At 62.8% G+C, this 14,678-nt stretch overlaps 2 protein-coding genes across 2 annotated transcripts; one reads left to right on the top strand and one right to left on the bottom strand.

Moving 5' to 3' along the window:
* The first annotated feature begins 1,627 nt into the window (after positions 1–1,627).
* Positions 1,628–6,157, top strand: TOR1B (torsin family 1 member B). The gene is made up of 5 exons (XM_056108891.1): positions 1,628–1,860; positions 2,155–2,420; positions 3,552–3,727; positions 5,207–5,334; positions 5,436–6,157. Exons 1-5 carry the CDS (start codon positions 1,665–1,667, stop codon positions 5,675–5,677), a joined length of 1,008 nt encoding a protein of 335 aa, XP_055964866.1. The 5' UTR covers positions 1,628–1,664; the 3' UTR covers positions 5,678–6,157.
* Positions 6,158–7,669: 1,512 nt separating this feature from the next.
* On the bottom strand, positions 7,670–13,430 carry TOR1A (torsin family 1 member A). Its single transcript, XM_056108890.1, has 5 exons — positions 13,219–13,430; positions 12,535–12,800; positions 10,047–10,222; positions 9,810–9,937; positions 7,670–8,077 (listed from the first exon to the last, which is right to left on the bottom strand). Exons 1-5 carry the CDS (start codon positions 13,412–13,414, stop codon positions 7,824–7,826), a joined length of 1,020 nt encoding a protein of 339 aa, XP_055964865.1. The 5' UTR covers positions 13,415–13,430; the 3' UTR covers positions 7,670–7,823.
* Positions 13,431–14,678: the final 1,248 nt, after the last annotated feature.

The following is a 14,678-nucleotide window of genomic DNA, read 5'->3' as shown; positions in this document are numbered from 1 at the left end:
GAGCACCAGCAGGACCGAGCCCTGAGCAGCACTGCATGAGGCTCCATACCAAAATAATTTTTTTAATTTTAAATTTATTTATTTATTTTTGTAACCTCTTTAATTGATTCAGAGACGCTTACACCAAAATAATTTTTAAAAAAGTAAATAAATAGAACATGTTAGAACTGCTCAGAAGGCTGTAAAGGAATAACCAAGGCTGGAGGGAATAACCACTCTGAATGTGGCGACCCCCATGGCCCCCAAGGACCCCCAAAGTGCCCAGGGCCCTCCTCCCCCCTCACGGGCCCTCTTAGCACGGGCTCTCTTAGGCCTAACAGTACAGGAGGCTCCAGGCCAGGGGGAGCCTCAGAGACCTGCGGATGCTCTGCAGGGACTCTGGGGTCCAGAACAGAGGGGACACGCATACACACACACCACATACGCATTACACACATCCATGCATGTACACATGCCACATAACTACATACACACATCACACACATACATATCACACACATACACACATGCACACACACCACATACACACATCACATACATACACATTACACACATACATGCATGCACACACACATACCACATATACTGTATACACACATCTCACACATACATCACACACATACACACAACTTCTTAGAAATTTCAGCCTTTGGGCTGGGGAGATCATAAAGGGGCCAAGGGACCAGCCTTCCACACAACTGACCTGAATTTGATCCCGACACTGCATATGGTCCCCTGAGCACCCCCAGGAGGGATTCCTGAGCACTGAGCCAGGAGCAAATCCTGAGCAGCACAGGGTGTGGCACGACAATAGGGAGGGAGAGAGAGCGAGAAATACCACAGACCTTCCCCAAGAAAGATGAATACTTCACACATCCCAGGCTCAATTTTCTATTTTTTTTCTTTTTTGGGTCATACTCGGCCATGCACAGGAGTTCCTCCTGGTTCTGCACTCAGGATTTACTCCTGGCGGTGCCCAGGTGGCCCTATGGGATGCCAGGGATCGAACCCGGGTTGGCCTCATGTAAGGCAAACGCCCTCCCCGCTGTGCTATCGCTCCGGCGCCCCCAGCGTGGAACTCCCAGTTCCGCCAACCGTGTGTGATCCACACTCTGGTCTCTGCCCGCGGCGCTGCAGCCCCTCGCTTCGGGCTCCCTGAGCGGCCTGGGGTCCGCAGAGCCGCCCACCCCGCCTGGCACGGGCCAGGCCGTCCACTCGGCCGACCGCTGCCCTCTGCCTAGCAAGCCCAAGACTGAAGCTCCGCGCTCGATCGTGCAGGCCGGGGTGGGGTGTCAGTGCACCCCTGGGGTGCAGCACCTGCAGGGTCCGCCGCTGCTCCGGGCGGGAGGCAAGCGGGGATCCAGGAGGAACGCGCGTGTAGGGGGGCAGCGCATGCCTCGCACGGCCGACGCCCCGGCTGCCTCCCCCCAGCACCGGCCAGAGGACAGAGAAACACCACGCGGGAGCGGGGCGTGCGATTCCACGATTCCACGGCCCGGCCCGGACGGACGCCTCCCGCGGACCTCCCAAAGATGGCGCCGCCGGGATCCTGCCCCTCACCAACATGGCCGCCCGCGGGCGGGGCCGGGGCGGAAGTGACGCACCAGGAAGTCCGGTCTGGCGGGCCGCCCCGGAGCCGGGCAGTGGCGGGCCGCACGGGGGCGATGCCGCCGGCCGGGCGGCTCGGGGTCGCCGCGGCGCTCTGGCTGCTGCTGGCGGCGCGGACGGCGACGGCCATCGAGCCCATCAGCGTGGGCCTGGCCATCGGGGTGGCGTCGCTCACCGGCGTCCTGCTCAACCGGGATCTGTACTGCCGCTTCGCCGAGTGCTGCCGGGAGGAGCGGCCGCTCAACGCGTCGGGTAGGCCGGGCGCGCGGGCTGGGGGCGCCCCGGGAAGGCCCGGCCCGGGGGTCTGGGCGCACCCTGCCGGCCGGCCCCTCCCCGCGGCCCGGGGACCCGCTGGCGACCCGGCACTGCTCAGGGGTTCCTCCTGGCTTATGCACTCGGGAATTACCCCTGGCGGTGCTCGGGGGCCCCTATGGGATGCTGGGAACCGAACCCGGGTCGCCCGCGTGCAAGGCAAACGCCCTCCCCGCTGTGCTATTGCTCCAGCCCCTAACATGCCCCTTTCAACGTGCCCATTTCTCCCTGCAGCGCTCAAGCAGGACTTGGAGGAGAAGCTGTTCGGGCAGCACCTGGCCACGGAGGTGATCCTCAAGGCGCTGACCGGCTTCAAGAACAACAAGAACCCCAAGAAGCCACTGACTCTGTCCTTGCACGGCTGGGCCGGCACCGGCAAGAATTATGTCAGCCAGATCGTGGCCGAAAACCTTCACCCCAAAGGCCTCAAGAGTCGCTTCGTCCACCTGTTTTTGCCCACTCTGCATTTCCCTCATGAGCAACAGATAAAACTGTACCAGGCAAGGGCACCCCACTAACCCCTGGCTCCAGGGACTTGCCGGGTGCCACCCTCCTGCTAACTTTGGCTTCTGCTTCTGCTGAGTAAGGGCCCACCCACCCTGAGGCTCCTTTGCACAGTGCTCCTTTCTTGAATCCAAACGAATCCACTGGGGCTGTAGAGGCCAGTGTTTCCATCTCACCAGGAGAGGCGAGGTGTCTGGCGCCGTGCAGACTCTGGTCCAGCAGAAAGTCCCAGCTCCCAGCCATCCGGCTGTGCGTGGCCACTAAGACCCCTTAGCGAAGGGGCCCAAGTCTTTCTGTGCCTGGACCTGGCTTCACAGCGTCTCCCCAACCCGGCCCAGAGGCTTATGTTTACTCCCCTGGGGCTGCTATGTCCTTGCTCCCTCCCAAGCCTCGGGCTTGTTTCAGACAATGGACTTGGCCCACCCTGTGTTGAGTTGTTGAGTTGGCACCCTTGGGGACAGAATCAGAAACAGAAACTGAAGGAGGAAGGGCCTGAGAGGTAGGACAGGAAGTAAGGCCCTGGCCTCGCCTGCAGTGGCCTGGCCTCAGTTGCTGGCATCCCGTATTTCCCCCTGAGCACTGTGAGGAGAGGACCCCACCCATCACAGAGCCAGACGTAGCCCCAACTCCAGCTGGGTGTGGCAGACCCCCCCCCCCCATCAAGAAACGGAAAAAGGAAGTGGATGTGGGGCCGTGCACCCTCCCTGCCAGGCAGAAGAGTCCCAAACAGAATCCTTTTCTTCCTAGTTTTTTCTGTTCCCAGAAATACGGGGTGAAGAGGCTGAGCCCAAGGGTGGCTGCTGGCTACGGGTGTGGGGGAGTGGGTGGGGGTTGGCATTTGCTGAGGAACAGAGGCAGCCTAGCCCTGCAGGAGGACTAGGTAGGAGTCGTGCCAGTGACAGAGCAAGTGGCCCTTGGAGCCTCCAGAAGCCACCCTCGCCCCGTTCTTTGAGGAAGACACTTTGCACGTGACCGTCCTTGTCTGGGTGGCCCGGGTGCGGGCCAGGACCCCCGACTCAGGGCTGCGGCTGGTTTCCTGGTGCTCATGCTGACCCCGGTGGGCACACAGCGGCCCCCCTGCCCAGCCCTTGAGCGCCCACCCCTCCCCCCTCTCCCGGTGGGTCTAGGAGCAGCTGCAGAAGTGGATCCGTGGCAACGTGAGCGCCTGTGCCAGCTCCGTGTTCATCTTCGACGAGATGGACAAGCTGCACCCCGGGGTGATCGACGCCATCAAGCCCTTCCTGGACTACTACGAGCTGGTGGACGGCGTGTCCTACCGGAAGGCCATCTTCATCTTCCTCAGGTCAGCTGCCCACGGCTGGCCCACCCTGCCCCAGAGCCAGCGTCTGGGTGTGGGGACAGGCTGCAGAACGTTCTCTGTCCGTGCGGGGACAGAGAAGGGACAAAGGGGCCTTCGTGACCGAGGCAGCGGGTGTTTGTGGCGAGCAGTGTGGGCTAGGGGTGGCGGACTTCGGGGGCTGTTGGGAGGCCAGAGATAAAATCCCTTTCCAGGCTGGAGTGATAGGACAGCTGGGTGGACACTCGCCTTGCCCATGGCCGACCCAGGTTTCATCCCCGGCATCCCATATGGTCCCCTGAGCCAACCAGGCATAACCCCTGAGTGTTGCTGGATGTGACCCCAAAACAAGAACATGCTTAGGGGGCTGGGCTGGAGCCATAGCACAGCGGGGAGGGCACTGGCCTTGCACGCAGCTGACCCAGATTCAATCCCTGGCATCCCAGATGGCCCCGTGAGCCTGCCAGGAGTGCTCTCTGAGCACTGCAGGTATGGGCCCCCACCCCACCCCCAAGAAAAATCCTAGAGTTGTGCCTGTTTTTGAGTGTTACAAAGAGCCCCAGGCGGCGTGGGGAGGTGATGCCATGTGCTGTCCACGTGGGAATCCCAGCTTTGGGGCACCTGAGCACGGCTGGGACCTGGAAACCTCAGGGTGGCCCTAAATCCAAACAGCATTAACGTGCTGGCCTGGGAGTGATTTTAACCATCTCGGGGGAAGATGCTATTTTTCTATGTCCTGTAGCATGGAGTCGTTATCTCTTTCTTAGGGATAAGCTTAGAGGGGCCAGAGAGATAGTACAGTAAGTATGAAGCTTGTCGTCATGTGGCCGACCCGGGTTTGATGCCTGGGCCCCCAGATGGCCCCCCAAGCCCACCAGGAGTAATTCCTGAATGCAGAGTCAGGAAGAACCCCTGAGCATCACTGAGCATGGCCCCCAAACAAAACCAGAATGAACTCAAAAATGAACAAAACAAAAACCAGAATGAACTCAGAGGGGCCAGAGCTGTAGCACAGTGGGTAGAGCACTTGCCGCGAGCTTGGCTGCCTGAGGGTCAGTCCCCGGCACCCTATACGGTTCCCTGAGCCCCTCCGGGAGTGATCCCTGAACATGGAACTAGAAGGAAGCTCTGAGCACTGCTGGGTGTGGCCCCAAAACAAAGAATAAACTTAGAGACAGAGCAGGGGTTCGATGGGTGAGACCAACCCCTCTGTCGTGCCATCGCTGGCACCCCTGACCACCACAGGGTGCGCCCCACAATGCCCCCTCGGAAAAGGGGGCTGGAGTGATACAGCAGGTAGGGCACTCGCCCTGCACACAGCCAAATGGGTTTGATCCCCGACTTCCCGAGCCCCCAGGAGTCGTCTCCCTTTTTCCCTTCCACCCCCCACCCAAAAAAAGAATAAACTTAGAGCAGGTCTGTGCCGCCTTCGCCAGCCCGGGGCAGCCCCGTGCAGGTTCGGTCTCTGTGTCTTCCCAAACCCAGCAACGCGGGGGGTGACCTCATCACCAAGGCCTCCCTGGACCACTGGCGGGCGGGCAGGAAGCGAGAGGACATCCAGCTCAAGGACCTGGAAGCCGCGCTGTCTGTCGGGGCCTTCAACAATAAGCACAGTGAGTCAGCGGGCACCCCCCCCCCCCCAGCGCCGCTCAGCCTCGGGGCCCCTGCGTGTGGCCGTGTGGCCCCGGCTGACCCCCACGGGTGTCTCTGGCAGGTGGGCTGTGGCGCAGTGGCCTCATCGACCGCAACCTCATCGACTACTTCATCCCCTTCCTGCCCCTGGAGTACCGGCACGTGAAGATGTGCGTGAGGGCCGAGATGCGGGCCCGCGGCGTCGCTGTGGACGAGGCCGTCGTCACGCAGGTGGCCGACGAAATGACCTTTTTCCCCAGAGAAGAGAAAATCTACTCGGACAAGGGCTGCAAGACGGTCCAGGCGCGGCTGGATTTCCACTAGCAACTCCTGGCCACCGCCTGACGCACTCTGCAGTCTGGGGTTGCGCGTTTGCACCGGGGGCCGGAAGCTGCCCGTTATTTCCCAAGCTGGGGCGTGCCCGACTCCGTTCCAAGTGCCTTGCACATGCGGGGGGAGGGGGCCCAGCACCGAGCCCGACCCCCAGCGTGGGACTCCAGGCCCTGCAGCCATCTGGGCGTTTGAGACTCAAAGCTCTGCGAGGAGCGCGCGGTGATGAGAAGGATCTCAGCCCAGATTGGCCGCCCTTGCCCAGATGGGGGGCACAGGGGGGTGGCCACCCCGGGGGCTGTCACAGCCCAACCTCTGCCTGCCGTCCAGTGGCGCTCTGCTCACAGGACCAGAGCCAGCCCCTCTGCGCCCACATTTCCTCTGGAACTTGACAGTCACTACGAGGGGTCCCCAGCCAGGCGGGGCCCTGCCCTCCGCTCCGGGCAGCCGAGGGCCTGGCCCCCAGGGGGCTGCAGGCTGCAGGGGCGGCCGTGGAGACACGGTGGGGGTGGGGGTGGGGGTGGTTTGGGGTCTGCTGTCCTGATGCTCTTGGGGCCCTGGCCAGAGTTGGCGGGGGACAGCCTGCCCCTCCCTACCCGCCCCTCCCGTGCCGGCTCTGCTGACAGGTGTGTCAATGGCCCTGAATGCCAGGTGACTCAGGTCTCAGCTGTGACGCCGAGCCCGGGGCGTGGCGGGGAGGCAGGAAGGGTGTTGGGGTGTGTGCCCAGACCGCACCCCCTCAGACCTGCTGGGTGAGGCGGATGCCCTCGGTACTTTCGTCACCTCCCCTTCCTGGCCAGGTCCCCGTTTACAATGATGCAATAAAGAACACGTGGAGGCCACCTTTGGACCCGTTACTGTTGTGTAACCTGGAGAGGCCACTGCCGTGCACGCTCACCCCCATCAGACGAGAGCTTGAAACGACCTCTTGAATGTCAAAGAATAAAGTGGAAATGTTATCATGCCAGTGCCCCTTGTAAACGGGTTGTGAGCGGGTGAGCGGGTCAGGGCGGAGGGCTGGTGCGCCCCGGGTGCACCCGTTGGAGTGTCTGCACCGATGACACAGTGGTTACTGCCACCGCCCTTTCCAGGGTAGTAACCAGAGCGCCAGACGCGGCTCCTGAGACCTTCGGACAGGACAGGTGTTGGGGAAAACAGCCTGCTTTGGCGAGGGCTTTGCTCTGGGGCCACACCCAGCAGTGCTCAGGGCTTCCTCCTGGCAGAGGGAGAATGCAGTGAGGGTGCCAGCGATTGCGGGGGTTGGCCACATGCAAGGAGAGTGCCTGGCACTTGCCCGACCTGTCAGCCCAGCACGACTCGCCAGGATTAAAATTCTCTTTGCCTTCACACCTCTGCTCCCCACCGTTTCTGGGCCCTGAATCTCCTGGGGTGTCTAGGGCGGCTCTGTCCTGAGGCGCAACCCTGCCTCATGGACAACCACTGAACTTGCTACTAAGGTTGGGGGGCCCCCAGGCCAGCAGCTAGCCCCGAGTCCAGCTGGGACAGCATCACGCTCAAGGCTGGACATACTGCAGGGACGGGTTTGCTTTGTACCAGCGACCCAGGTTCCATCTCCAGCTCATGGGGGGGGGGGGGGTCCCACATAACCAAAACGAAGTGCACAAGGGGCCAGAGAGGACAACGTCTGGCCTGGCCTCGCATCCGACCCCGGTAACACATGGTTGCCCAAGCGGCCAGGTCTGGCTCCATCTCAAAATCCAACACTTGTGAAGGTGGCCACCCCCTGCTGGCCTCACTGCTGGCCAGGCCTGGGCGTGGAGTCACCTGGCAAGTGGCAGCTGGAATATCCGGGGAATTTTCTTGGACCGTCTGTCCCCCAGGCTCACGGCAGAGGTGAGTTCACTCACAGAGGAGAATCTCCCTGTCCTGGGCTGCCCCCGCCCCCAGAAGGGCCCAGGTGCGCCCACACCCACGGGGGACAGCAAACATGCCCGGTGCCAAGTTTCTGATAGTAAAAACCATTTTTAAATAAAGTTAGGCCCTTTCAGTAAAACTTAAAAGTCATCCGTCCTTGAAGCAGAAGACACTTAAAGATTAAAACATGATTTCCAAAAAAATCACGAGCGCTCGTCCAGGCGGCGGCGGAGGGGGGTGCAGTCCAAGGTCCGGCCCGGGGGCGTCAGTCGTCGTCGTAGTAGTAGTCGAGCTTGGTGAACACGGTCTTGCAGCCTTTGTCGGAGAAGACGCGCTCGTCCTTGGGGAAGAAGGTCATCTCGTCGGCCACCCTGGCCACGATGTCCTCGTCCACGGCGTAGCCACGGGCGCGCATCTCCACGCGGACGCACATCTTCACGTGCCGGTACTCCAGGGGCAGGAAGGGCACGAAGTAGTCGATGAGGTTCCGGTCGATCAGGCTGCTGTGCCAGAACCCGCCTGGCGGAGAAAGGCATGGGCAGCCGTGGGCCGTCGGGGGGGTGGGCCGTGGGGGGCGGGGCGTGGAGAGGTGGGCGGGGCGCTGTGGCTGGGGGCAGGGCATGGGCTGGAGCAGGTGGTCAGGGGGCGGGGCGTGGAGAGGTGGGTGGGGCACTGTGGCTGGGGCGGGGCATGGGCTGGAGCAGGTGGTCAGGGGGCGGGGCGTGGAGATGTGGGCGGGGCATGGGCTGGAGCAGGTGGTCAGGGGCGGGGCGTGGAGATGTGGGCGGGGCGCTGTGGCTGGGGGCGGGGCATGGGCTGGAGCAGTTGGTCAGGGGGCGGGGCGTGGAGATGTGGGCGGGGCATGGGCTGGAGCAGGTGGTCAGGGGGCGGGGCGTGGAGATGTGGGCGGGGCATGGGCTGGAGCAGGTGATCAGGGGGCGGGGCGTGGAGATGTGGGTGGGGCACTGTGGCTGGGGGCGGGGCATGGGCTGGAGCAGGTGGTCAGGGGGCGGGGCGTGGAGATGTGGGCGGGGCATGGGCTGGAGCAGGTGGTCAGGGGCGGGGCGTGGAGATGTGGGCGGAGCGCTGTGGCTGGGGGCGGGGCATGGGCTGGAGCAGGTGGTCAGGGGGCGGGGCGTGGAGATGTGGGCGGGGCACTGTGGCTGGGGGCGGGGCCAGCCTGCTGGGGGCAGGGTGAGGAGATGGGCCTGCCTGGTAGCCCCTGCGGGCAAGAGGCTGGTTCCCCCATGTGCCGGCCAGCAGGGTGACTGTGAGTGACCTGCCTGGGGGTCTCTGCTGCCCAGCGTGGCAGTGGCCGGGACCACGCTGTGCCTGGGACAGTCAGACAGGCCCCATGGGGCTGCAGGCTGGATGTGGTGACCCTTCCAGCCCCTCCTCTACCGGTTCATTCTCCAGAGGACACCAGCTCCCGGGGGGCGGGTGTGTATACTGGGGTGTGCGGGCCATGAGCCGTTTCCTATTTCACCCCGAAGCTGCGGCCCAGGGCTCAGTCCCCCAAGACAGGGAAGCCCGAGTTCAGGCTGCCACCTGCTCTGTCCAGGGAGCTGGAGGCAGGAGGCCAGCACCCCGCCCCCTCGACCACCCGCACACCCCTCACAAGGCTCAGGAACCCGAGGGAGGAGCCAGGCTGCAAGGGGCAGGGCGGGGATGGGCTCAGGTGACACAGGGGAGGGAAGGGGCAGGGTGGGCCCCTCCATGCCTTTCTCCATCAGGACGAGCTCTCTCTGAACCTGGGTTGGGGCACCCTCAGGAAGCCCGAGGGTGACCCCTCCGGCCCCACAAATCCCAGTGGGGGCGAAGGGTGGCCATGACTCCTGCGGTTAGAGGAGAGACTGGGCCCAGCCACTGGGCTGAGCAGGCTTCAGACTCACCCAGCCCGAGCCAGGCCTCCAGGCGAAAGCACAGGACCCCACAGCTGGGCGGTGCCGAACAAGCCCCGGCGAGACTTCGGGGTGCCGGGAGAGCAAATGGGCAGCTTGGGGACCACTGGCCCAGGCTGGCCGTGCACGCCAGAGCCCCGAGTTCAGCCTGCAGGGTCCGCAGAGCACCCGTGGGGCACTGAGCTGGGAGCAGCTGCCCTCTGAGCCCTGCGTGCACTGGGTGCGGCCCCACCGCAGGCTGAGTCCTGGCCTGGCCGTCTGGGGGTCGTGACACCCGTGTGGGCCCCCCATCCCCAGGGGGCCCAGCGTGGAGACGCCCCCATCCCCGCAGCCCGCGGGGCCCCACTCACTGTTCTTGTTGTTGAAGACGGACACAGACAGCGCGTGCTCCACGTCCCTCAACTGGATCTCCTCCCGCCGCCTCCCGGCCCGCCAGAAATCCAGAGCCACGTCCGTGATCCTCTCGGCACCAGCATTGCTGCGAGGGCAAGTCCGCTGCGTGAGGACAGGCTGGACGGGGCGGATGGGCTCCCCGCGCGCGGGGGGTGAGGGCGGGGCGGATGATCCCACCAGCCGGTGCGCCTCACCTGAGGAAGATGAAGATGGCCTTCCGGTAGGACACGCCGTCCACCAGCTCATAGTAGTCCAGGAAGGGTTTGATGGCGTCAATGAGGCCCGCGTGCATCTTGTCCATCTCGTCAAAGATGAAGATGGACCTGGCGCATGCGCTCACGTTGCCGCGGACCCACGACTGTAACTGGTCCTGCGGGTGCGGGGGAGGGGCCAGGCTCAGTCAGCGCCCCGGCAACCCCCAGGCCTTGGCACCCACCCGGGCTGCGTGCCCACCACACCGTGCACTGGGCTTCTTCATGACAGAGGGCAGCACTCAGGCGTGGGGCTTAGTGACCCCAATGATGCAAAAGCCCGTGTGAGCAGAGCGGGGGTTGGAGCACCCCATCCCACTGATCCCTGAGCCCCACATTGTCCGAGCCAGGGCTGGAGCGCCCCAGCCCCCGTGGGACTCCCAAGCTCCACACTGTCTGCGTTGGGACTGGTCACCTGGAGGCCGTGACATGGAGCCACCAGCCTTCATCATAAAAATGGACCTTTCTGGGCCCGAGCGATAGCACAGCGGGTAGCATGCAGCTGACCTGAATTCGCTCCTAGGCATCCCATATGGTCCCCCAAGCCCCGCCAGGAGTAATTCCTGAGTTCAGAGCCAGGAGCAACCTCTGAGCATGCTGGGTGTGACCCAAGAAAGTAAAAAGACAACAACAACAACAAACAAACAAACAAACAAAAAAACCATCCAAAAATGTCCCTTCTCTGGACGAAGAACTTCCTGGAGGAAGCTGGCCGTCCAGCCCCTGGAGTGCAGAGGTGCAAGACCCCGAGAGGAAGGGGCACAGGCCCCTGTGCCACTGGAGAGCTGGGAATTGAATTCCAGCATAGATGGTCCACGAATCATGTTCGGGCCCCCCCGGAACACTAAGCAACCACAGAGCAGAAAGCCAGTCGGGGGAGGCAGTGGCTTTGCATGTGACGACCCCACTCAATCTCTAGCCCTCCACACGCTCCCCGGAGCTGTACCAGGCATCACTCAAAACTCAAAAGGTTCTCTGAGTCCTGGGCACGAGTGACTTGACCTGGGCAGTCGACAGACTTGACTCACCAAGGGGGCCGCTGGGAGAACCACGAAGCCAATCTCAGTAAAACCTGGGCCCTGAGCCCCGGGGTCTGCACTCTGTTCCCCATCCCCACCCCCAACTGCTCCCAGACCTATGACAGGGGCACATGGAGGCCCAGAGTGACCAGGGAGGTGCAAGAGGTCACTCAGCAGTGGGGCCTGAAGGCTGACCGGTTGGACCAGCTCATCAGGGTCTGTTCCCAGCCTGGCAGCTGAAACACCCCCTCCCCCATCCAACCCCCCAGTCCTGTGCCCTTTCGGCCACGAAGGGTGAGCCCTGCACCGGGGGACAGGACCACAAGAGCCAACGGCTTATTCCTGTTTTCCCAGCGTGAAGACACTGCCCCCTGGTGGTGGGAAGGGGTACGGCCTTCTGGACCGGTGAATGAGTTTGGGGGTGTGTCAGCCAACAGTGCACTGGGGGTGTGTCAGCCAACAGTCTCTCCTGGTGCATCTCTAGGGACCTGCAGTGGTGGGGTTCAAGCTAAGGTCGGCTGCCCAAGCCAAGTGCCGTAACCCCTACGTTACTGTTCCATTTCCCTTCTCTGGCTTCGGGCCACACCTGAAGTTGTTTGGGGCGCGGGGTGGTGAGCTAGGACCCGGCTACCAGCCATACTCAAGGCAGGAGCCCTTTGCTCACTTACAGGCTTCCCGGAGGCAGCAACCAGGGGATTTTTCTGCCAAAGAGGGGAGCAGGTCTGACCCGTTTAGAGTCTGGGCTCTACCTGAACCCGGGCAAAGCACCTGCCAGGTGCTTGAACTCTCGAGCTACTCTTTTACAGGTGAAGAAGACCAGCCGGCTCATCTGCTCCGGGGCTGCCACCAATTAAAAGGCCATCAGCTGCGGGCCTGGCGCCATGGCAAAGCCTTGCTGACTTAGGTTCAATCCTCGCACCCCATATGGGCCTCCACACACCGTCAGAGCCAGGAGTAAGCCCGGAGCATGGCCAGACCAGGTGTGGGCCCCACAAAAAACAACAAGAAAGCAAAAAGGCTCTCAGCAGTGCCTGCAGGCGGGTCAGGGCACCACGCAGGCGAAACTTCAGTTTAATATGGGGTGGGAGAAAAGGCACAGCGGGTACGTGGGTTCCATGCCCTACAGTCACCTGAGCACAGAGCCAGGAGTTAAGCCCTGACTCAGCACTGCCCGGAAGTCCAAGCAACCCCCACCCACCCCAACTACAGTTCCACACACCCCTCTTGGACAAATGACTCAGGGAACCCCGCTCTGTCCCTTCCCAGGGGTGAGCCCCGAGGAGGACCTCCTTCATCTGCAGGTGGCATGTCCCGCCCCCACCCCCGCAGACCCCCACCCCAACCCCCACCCCCGGTGATGGGGAAGCCCCGTGGGCCACGAGAGCGCCCCCCCACCCCCGTTCCGCACTTGCCTTATACAGGGTGAGGTTGGAGGCGTGGGGGAAGTGCAGCGTGGCCACGAACAGGTGGACATAGTCGCTGTTGAGGCCCCCCTCGTAGATGTTCTCGGCGATGATCTTGCTGACGAAGTTCTTGCCCGTGCCGGTCCACCCGTGCAGCGAGAGCGTGAGCGGTTTCCGGGGCTTGGGGTTGCTGATGAAGCCCGACACCGCGTTCAGGATGACCTTCTGGGCCAGGTGCTGTCCGAAGAGCTTGCTGTCCAGATCCTTCTGCAGCGCTGGGCAGAGCGGGGAGCGGGGAGCCGGTCAGGGCTGCGGGGGGTGGGGGGGGGCGCGGCCAACGTCTGCAGGCTGGCGTGCACGCGGGGCGGGGGGCGCCGGGCTCGGGGCGCGGGGCCTGCGGGGCGTGCACCCTCGCCGGATCGCGAGGGGGTTAGGGGCAGGGGCAGGGGCGGGGGCAGGGACGGGCCGCCGCCGGGCAGCCTGGGCACGCCCCCGGGAGCCACCGCCGGGCGGAGCGGCGCGTCCCGGTGCCGGCGGCCCGCGCCCCGGCCGAAGTCCGCGCCCGGAGCCCGGCGGCCACCCCCCCCCCTCCCCGGAGCCCTCGGAACCCTCCGGCCCCGCTGCCCGGGCCGCCGCGCCTCCCGCCGGCCCCGCCCCGCCCCCCGCGCGCCCCCCGCGCGGCCCCCGCCCCACCTTCCCGGCTCAGGCTCCGCTTCTGGCTGCAGCACTCGGCGAAGAGGCAGTAGAGGCGCGGGTAGGAGATGTAGCCGGTGAGGACGCCGGCCAGCGCCAGGCCCAGGCTGATGGGCTCCACCGCCCGCACCGCGCCCGGCGCCAGCAGCAGCACCAGCAGCAGCAGCAGGGCCAGCGCGGCCCGGCCCAGCTTCATGCCCGGACGGACCCGCGCCGCCCCGCGCGCTCTCGCGTTGACAGCCGGCCCGCGCGCGACGGCCCCGCGCGCTTCCGGTGCCTTCCGGCGCCGCCGCCACCTTGGTAGGGGCAAGCGCCGGCGGCCGCCATCTTGGTAAGGGCAGGTGGCGCCGCGCCCCCTGACGTCACACCGCTCGGATTTCCGTCCCCTCCCCCCCCACGCCCCGCTCCCCGACCGTGTGTCTACAGGGAAATCGGGGGCCCAAGGAAGATTTATTCATTGCAATGATGGTGTGAGGAAGATGTTGATCATTTGAAAAAAAAAAATGTTGAGACAGTTTCTCGCATTGATTTCTCGCAATGGATTTTCCCCTCGAATGATTCAGAAATATTTTTCGGAACTACAACCCCATGTGTCCTAACCACAAACCCCATGTACTAGCGCATCACTCCCGAGTTTACATTTGTTTAAATGTAAAGTAACTTTGTAGTGTAACATTACATGCTGAAGATCGTGCAAACCCTCGGCTCAGTTCACCACTGGCACGCCTACTTGTCACCCTGATTGCTCCCGATGTCCCGATTTACTTAGGTCTCCTCGCTCTGGCAACCACTAAATGGTCTCATTGCCTGTGTATTTATTTAATTTTGGGGCCACACCTATTGATTTCTAGGGCTTACTCCTGGCTCTGCACTCAGGAACTACTCATGGCAATGCTTGGGGGACCATATGGGATGCCAGGGTTGGAACCCGGGTCAGCTGCGGTAAGGTAAACTATACTATCATTCCCGCCCACCGTACTTTCACTTGCCCCCCCCCCCCAACATTTTTATTCAGCTCCTTGAACAGTTTTAAAGGAATGCAGTCCTCGCTGGCTCCCGGTATACTAAGCTGTAGCACTGTAGCACTGTCCTCCCATTGTTCATCGATTTGCTCAAGCGGGACCAGTAATGTTTCCATTGTGAGACTTCTTGTTACTGTGCTTGGCATATCGAATACGTGAGGGGGAGCTTGCCAGGCTTTGCTGTGCAGGCAAGATACTCTCAGTAGCTTGCCCGACTGAGAGGGGAGGAGAAACGAACTTGGGTTGGCTATGTCGGCCGCGTGCAAGGCAAACGTTCCACCACTGTGCTATCACTCCGGCCCAATATACTAAGCTAGCTGCTACATTTGCTCAGTGAATGAGCCTGCAGGTGCGTTAGTACCATCAATCGTAGGTGCCTTAGCGCTCCTGTTCACATCATGTCCCTTTTCTGAAGCGTGGGCTGCAGATTTCTCCCTT

Source organism: Sorex fumeus, unplaced genomic scaffold (assembly GCF_029834395.1).
Source record: "Sorex fumeus unplaced genomic scaffold, SorFum_2.1 ptg000233l, whole genome shotgun sequence".
In the NCBI taxonomy this organism is placed as follows: Eukaryota; Metazoa; Chordata; class Mammalia; order Eulipotyphla; family Soricidae; genus Sorex; species Sorex fumeus.
Note: the sequence above shows the minus strand (reverse complement) of the source record. Positions and strands in the feature narration are given on the sequence as shown.